General features: G+C 54.4%; 1 protein-coding gene across 2 annotated transcripts in view; it reads right to left on the bottom strand.

Moving 5' to 3' along the window:
- Positions 1–564: 564 nt before the first annotated feature.
- The window catches only part of SCARA5 (scavenger receptor class A member 5), a 42,542-nt gene continuing 35,669 nt past the window's right edge, over positions 565–7,437 (bottom strand). The window contains exons 8-9 of one of the 2 annotated variants that reach the window (XM_005443530.3): positions 3,876–4,070; positions 565–832 (exon numbers count right to left, since the gene is read on the bottom strand). In XM_005443530.3, the coding sequence (XP_005443587.1) occupies positions 696–832; positions 3,876–4,070 (332 nt within the window). In that variant the 3' untranslated portion in view covers positions 565–695. The remainder of the gene's footprint in view (positions 833–3,875; positions 4,071–7,437) is intronic. The other variant, XM_027811557.2, reaches the window with a different exon arrangement.

Raw genomic sequence — 7,437 nt, 5'->3', positions numbered from 1 at the left:
GGGGTCTCAGGGGGATCCTCAAGCCTTTGGGGGGGTTCTGGAGTGCAGCAGGGTCCCCAAGCCCTTGAGGCGGTCTCTGTGGGGTCCTCAACCCGCGGGAGGGTTCTCTGTGGGGTCTCCAACCCATGGGGGGGGTTCTCTGTGGGGTCCCCACACCCTTGGGGGTCACTGGGGGTTTCCCAAACCCGGGGGGGGGTCTTCCCTGTGTGGTGTCCTCAAGCCTTTTGGGGGGGGGGGGGGTGGTCCTGGAGTGCAGCAGGGGCCCCAAGCCTTTGAGGGGGTCTCTGTGGGGTCCCCAAGTCCTTGGGGGGAGTCTCCATGGCATTGCCAGCCCCTTGGTGGAGGTTCTGTCTCTGGATGGTCCCCAAGCCTGGGGGTGTCTCTGTGAGTGGGCCTGGGGGAGAGCTCAGGCAACCCAGGGTGCGCTGCACCCCCACCCAGGGCTGAGCCTGACCCAAGGTCTGTATTTACACACCCCCCATGCACCCCCCTGGACCTCCATGAATCCCCATTGCTCTTTGAACCCCCCCACCCCCCCTTCTGAGCACAGCTGTGTCAGCACGGTGGAGAATAATAAAAAGGCATTTATTTCTCTAATAATAAAACCATTTCAGGAAGCACAGGTGAGATCTGCAGGGTGGGCTGAGCCCCTGCCCTGGACCCCTGCAGCCAGAAGGAGGGGGGGTGCCCCCCCATCATGGTGTCAGGCATTTCACACCAGCGTCCTCAGCGTGACCACAGTTGGTCTTGCCCCAGCTGGAGAAGCTGCAGTGCAGAAGGCTCTCCTCTGTCCCCTTGCAGGAGACGTCGTCCATCCAAATCCTCCCCGTGCCTGCAAAAAACCAGGTATCCAGTGAGTGCACCTCTGTGGATCCCCTCCGGCCAAGGGCACTGCATCCCCGCATCCCAGGGTAAGCAGAAATAAATTGAAAAGATAAAGCAGAAATAATTCACGCCATTCTTGAACAAAAGGCTTCGTCTGTTATAAAAATTCCCTCCCCTAATTCTATTAGCAATCCTTCTCTATAGTAATATACATAAAATTTGTTAAAATATATATTATTTCACATTATACATTGCAATGTGAAGAGGTAGTGGAGTTTTACTGTAGATTTGTTGTCTTCTTCATGCTTAAAACAAACAAAAGAACTGGAAATCAGGATTTTACTTCTTGGAAGCTTCAAGCCAAATAAAGATAAAGGATGCCCTTGGGCAGCCAAGATAATGGCAGCATCCTACAGCCCCCTGACAGGGGTCTGAAAGCCTCCCACCATATCCTGGGGCCGGAGATCAGGAACTCAAGCATGACCAGCTCCAGGGGCATCCGGACCAACAGACAACCAGCGAAAATGCTGCAAAAATAGAGTTGCTTTGCAAAGTTTTCCTGGGATTAGTAATCAGTAGTGGGTTTAAGTGATTAGTTCAGCCTTAGTGTACCTGAACACCTGAAGGGGAGAAGAAACCCATCTGCAACCACATTTGGGAGCCCCGATTTGGCTGGGACACCCCACATGCTGGAATCAATACTGACTCTTGTAGTTTTACACTTCGTATCCCAGCTTTTCTCCTTGGTTGGCATGAATTTTTGTGATGCATCCTAATTCCCCACCACTGCAAGCCCCCATTGCCAAAACTCTGTGTTGGAGTCGCTGGATCTGGGATGGGGCTGGGGGGAGTCTGTTCCCCAGCCCGAGCCCCCCTCCATGGCAAAACCCTCTGTTTCCTTTGCAATTTTTTTTTTCCCCCAAGGGCACTTTCATAGTAATGCAAGGAGTCCCTCAAGGATCCCTACTGGGATAAACACCAGTATGATAGAATCAGAGGCTCATTTAGGCTGGAAAAGACCTTTAAGATCATCAACTCCAACCATTAACCCAGCACTGCCAAGCCCACCACTAACCCATGTCCTCGAGTGCCACATCTACACATCTTTTAAACACCCCCAGGGATGGTGACTCCACCACCTCCCTGGGCAGCCTGTTCCCAGGCTGGACAACCCGTCTGGTGAAAAAAATTTTCCTAATATGCAACCTAAACCTCCCATACCTTCAACAATGACCATCATCAATGATGGTAGGGTTGAGGGCATCCTCAGAACATTTTCAGATGACACCAAGCTGAGTGGTGCAGTTGATTTGCTGGAGGGATGAGATGCCATCCAGAGGGACCTTGATGGGCTGAAGAAGTGGCCACATGTGGACCTCATGAAGTTCAACAAAACCAAGTCTTCAAAGGTTCCTTCCAACCCAAATCGTGCTATAAATCTGTGAGTCTCCTCATTTGCCCCTGTGCAAATGTGGACCCCAGGTCTGCTTTCACAGGTGATGGGTGCAACAGTCCATCTGGCACATGGCAGGGGAGTAGCCTCAGATTTTGGGGGCCACCGAGCCCCTAGGGACACACAATTCCTGTTCTGAAGGAAACACCCGCAGGAGAGACACCGGCCACAAGCATGTGGCAGTTTGTGGCCATGGCAAGGCACTGTATGTGTCATGCTCAGTGGGAAATAGATGGGGTCCTCCTGCGCCATCAAGGATAACCGAAGGCAGCACGGCGGTGTGGCAGGACCTTTGAGGCCATGTCCCTCTGCATCTTCTGGGCATCCAGAGGCTGCTGGGTTGGGGGATTTGGGGGCTTTCTTTGCCATGCTGAGGGGGTTGCAAGAGATGGAGTGGCAGCTCTTCCCAGCTGGAACAACCCAAGGCGAGGCCATGCCCCAACACAGGCTCTGCATGATGAGTGTGTCAGGATCCCAAGTGGCTGTTCTAGCTTAGGGGGGTGATAGAGGACCATGGTGTGAGATGGGGAAGAAACTCAGGTGTGGGTAGCCAGGGCAGTGGTGGTGAAAAAACCTCTGTGGTCTCCCAAGGCTGGTGTGAAGGACACCACCTTTTGGAGGAGCCTAGCTGCGCTCACAGAGCAGGTCTGGTCAACCAGCATGGTCACGGCTAGATGATGGCCATGGTGGCTACCTGCTTTCAGGATCCATGGTCTCCCAGGCAGCCCTGAGCAGCTGGAGAGAAGGCAACTCAAGGAGTTAAAAAGCCTATGTAGAAAGGGAGTGGGCCTGGGCACAAGCATCTCAACCCAACAGTTTGGGGCCAAAAGCCACCCTTCCACCCACCAAAGCGTTCCTGACATTTCCCCTATGTTTTTAAAAGCTTTTTCTTCTTTTTTTTTTCTTTTGTTATTCTAAAGAGAAAATAGGTTTCAAAAGTCATATCCAACTGAAAAACCCAAAACATTTGTTCAAAAACAACAAGCCCAGGGACAGTCCTCCGGCGCTGAGTCAGCATGTGGCAGGGTGTGTGCACCAAGGGAGCCAGAGCAGGGGAAGGAGCCACCTGGGCCAATGCCAGCAATGTGCTCGCACATGGTCCCACAAGCCAAGGCCAAAATATTTGCAGACACCCGGGGCTGGCTGTGCTGAATAAACCACTGCTCAACCAGACTGAAGCTTCTTGGGCCACCACAGCCCATGTCCTGCTCGTGGGGACCTGCTGGGTGCCTCCAGGCTCATTTTTGGGGGGTCTCTTGTTTATTTATGGGCTGGCCTCATGTACCTATACTGGGCAAGGTGGGAGGAGAGGTGGAAGGACAAGAGGAAATGGCCTCAAGTTGCACGAGGGAAGTTTTAGATTGGATACTAGGAAAAAATTCTTCACTGAAAGGGTTGTCCAGCACTGGCACAGGCCACCCAGGGAGGTGGTGGAATCGCCATCCCTGGAGGTGTTTAAAAAAGGTGTCATTATGGCGCTTAGGGCCATGGGTTAGTGGTGGGCTTGGCAGCCCTGGGTTAACAGTTGGACTTGATGATCTTTTCCAACCTAAATGCTGCTGTGATTGATTCTATTGATTGATTCTAAAGGTCTTACCTTGGCCGAACCGGGCCATGCGGTACACCTCCTCAGCGCCTCGGAAGCCCAGCATCCGGCACACCACATCTCCATCCTTCTTGTCCCAGCCATCGTCGCACACTGTGCCCCAACGCCGGTCGTAGAAGACCTCCACCCGTCCCTCGTGGGAGCCAGAGCCGTTCACCAGCCGAATCATCCCCTCCTCAGCAGCTGCTGGTGGGAAAAGAGAGGGAGGTCAGAGGGGCAGCGTGGTGGCATCTCCAAGTGCTGCCCCTCATCTGCCTTGGTCCACCTTCTGTGCCCTCCCTTTGGCATGCACGGCTGCAGAAAGCACTGGGTGATGGACCCTCAGGAGACCTGAGGACATCCCACCACTGTTGGGTATGGTACTGGAGGGGTCCCATCAAATCCAGGGTTTTGTTGGAGGAGGCTAAGCCTTGCAATGGTTATGCCAAGATGGGAAACCCATTTGCAGCCTAAAAGTGCTGCAGGGAGGGCAGACGCTAAGCAAGGGTCAGTCCTGAAGCCATCAAGGTGAGACCAGAGACAGCACAAGCTTGTGATGAGAAGAGAGACCTGAGCAACCGATGGAAGAAGCGAGATGGCAGCAAAACCAGGGCACAAAGAGTTTCCAAAAGGGACTATGAAAGGGGACAGCAGGTCACGAGGAGGCTCTTCCAGCCTGGAGACAGGACCCCGGATCAAGTCCACACTACCTGGCTGGACCCTGACCTCATGCTTGAAGCGAGAGGGGGCTCACACCAGTCTGAAATGCCAAACTGGGATGAGAGGACATGGCTTATCCTCCTTCCCACCATGGCATTGCTCCCTCCATGCCCAGCTGGCTGCTCAGCCTTCTTCCTCCCATCACCGCCCTCCTGCTAGGCAAGACCGGTATGGTCACCCTTCATCCTTCAGCCAGGGAGAGGCACGGGGCGGCAGTGGTTTATCTGACAGGGGAATGGCCGAGGACCTCAGCTCCAAAAACAAATCACAACGGCTCTTCCTCCACCCGCAGCCAAGGAAAGCCAGCAAAAGAAACACACCACAAACCCTGTTATTTGGGATGAAAAAGGGGTTGAACAGTGAAAAATCACTGTCAGGCAGCTGGGCTTGCTCTGTGACTCACCATGGGCTGGGACAGCCGCCGAGGGTGGAGCTGGGCTCCCCCAAACAACGTTGTATTGCAGCTGCTCAGAGATTTTTGATTTAAAGACATTTTCTGAACGCCAAGGCTCGGGTTTGGTTCTTCCCCCCCACCCCATCCATGCTCAACGACATTATTTCTCCAATGCAAAGACAAATGGGGTTTGGATTGCTGTGTGAAGCATTTCCAGGCAGGCCGAGATCTCCTCCTTGATGACCATCGATGCTCCAGCTCATCTCTCTACATCCCATTCTGGTCACTGGTGGAGAGGGGCTCAAGGGGCTGCGCCCCGCTTCTACACCATCAAACCCACCACCACCACAGCTGCCACTAAAGTCCCAGCAATGCAAAAGGGAACAAAACCTTCTTGTCTGTGATTTTGCCAGTACATGGACCATGGCAGGTTCTCAAGTGATGAATCCAAAAGGCCTCCACCTCACCAAGAGGTGACCATTGCAGAGGGAGTTGCAAAGAGCTGGGTAAAATCTGACACCGGTCCAAGATCTGCTCTAACTCCATGGTGGTGGGACATTGCGGGCAGTCGTGCTTAGTTGAGGTCTCTTTAGGCACCCTGGCCAACCAAGCTAGTGACCAAGTTGGCCATGGTGGATGAAGCAGGGTCCCAGCCTGCCCCAGTCTCTCGGGGCTGGGGGGTGCAGAGTTAATGGGACATTTAGAGACCAGAGCTGCGTTTGGGACCTGCTGCACAGAGATGCAATGGGTTTTGGCACTGCTGACCAGCTGGGGCCTGCACAAAAGTTGCTTTTTTCATGTTTCAGACTCTGGGTTTTCCCTGGCTTGCTCCCAGCGGGAACAGGGCCACCTCCTCCAATGACCTCCAGAAAGCACAGTCCTTGCTTGGCCTTGGCACCAGCTCATCTCCCACTTCCAGGACCTGCTCAGGTTCAAGCTCAAGAACGAGTCTGGAAAACCCGAGCGTGTTTTACAGGATCTGGGCAGAGCATCAGGTTCACCGAGGAGCCAGGAAACATCTCCTGCTGTCCCTGAACCATCTCGCTGCTATTGTCCACAGCTCTGCTACAGACCTGGAGGGGTGACATCACATCTCAGCAGAGGGGCTCCTTTGGGATGCTGCTGGCTGTCTCCTTCAACCAGTCCCTGCTATCTGGGATGAGGTGTCTCCTCCCAGCCTTCGAGCAGCTTCACCAAGGCAGCTGCCTTGGCTCACCCCAGGGATGGTGTCATCAGTGGGCTGGATGAAGTGACTCTTCTGAGGCAAACATGTGCGCTGGAGCTGTGGACGCTGCCTGGAGCTGCCAGGGGAGCTGCTCCTGCCAAACCAAGCTTGTGCTGGGTCCAACACCAGTGTCCCCTGCTAGGGAGCCAGCCCAACCTCCCTGCTCCAGGCAAGGTCCTGGCCAGGGAAACCCAGGGTCCAGCACTTCTCCACTGCTCAAGTCAGGGTGGCAAGCCACACAGCATCACCTTCCTAGTTCCACATGTTTAGTGACCCTAGGCACCAGCACCTGGGGAGTCCACCTGCCTGCCTGATCTCCGAGCACCATGCAACACTGGGGCTTTGGAACCATCATCCCTCTTGCACCCTGGAGCATCCCAGGGCAGGGGATCCTTCCCTGGGTGCTGTCACCTCATGTCTGTGATGGCTACGGGAAAGAAATAGCTAAATGGAGCATGGAGCCCACCGGCAGGCATAACCCCCTCCATCCACAAAACCATCCTGCTCTGCCTCCAGAGCTGCCCACGTTCCCTGGTGCCTGGAGAACAGGCAGGTGACCGATGGTCCAGGACCAGTTCCCTATATCCAACATCAGGCGGTTGCTCATCCTGTCCAGGACCAGCTCCATATCTCCAACCCAAGCCAGTTGCCAGTCCCAAAGCCCTCATTCCTCCAGCTGTGAGCCTGTTCTCACCCCAGCTCTTCACTGGATGCTCTTCAAAGCCCATGTATGCTGGAAAATGATGACTGCTTCCCCAAGAGGGGGCAGAGATGCACAATCAGGGCACGGATCCAGGCACAACCAAGACATTCACATTAATCAGCAGGGTGAGGGCTGCTAATAAAGCCACAGAACTCAGCCATGTAAGTCCTGGCCACTACCCTTCCACTTAAGCCTCTAATAAGCATTGCTTAGAAGGCTAATAAAAGCTAATAAAACCCAGAAGTCTCCTCCGAAACCAGGGCCAGCTGCCTGTAACATCCCCACAGCCCTGCCCAGCCCAGCCCAGGGCTGTTTCAGTGCCCATGAGCCCTGGGGACTGCAGAAGCTGTGGCCAGAGCCAAGGCTGTGCCCAGGTACTGGCCCCAGCAAGCTGGTGAAGCCATCAGGAGACACACCAGGACCCAAGCAGGTTGTCCACCTTGTTGGGCTGCAGAAGGTTGTTCTAGTTCAGGCCCTCCTAGGCTGCAGCTCCAGAACAGCACAGGAGCATCCCAGCTGTGCTCTCTGCCTG

This window comes from Falco cherrug, chromosome 6 (genome assembly GCF_023634085.1).
Source record: "Falco cherrug isolate bFalChe1 chromosome 6, bFalChe1.pri, whole genome shotgun sequence".
Taxonomy (NCBI): domain Eukaryota; kingdom Metazoa; phylum Chordata; class Aves; order Falconiformes; family Falconidae; genus Falco; species Falco cherrug.
The sequence above is the reverse complement of the archived record's forward strand: the minus strand, read 5'-3'. Positions and strand labels throughout refer to the sequence as shown.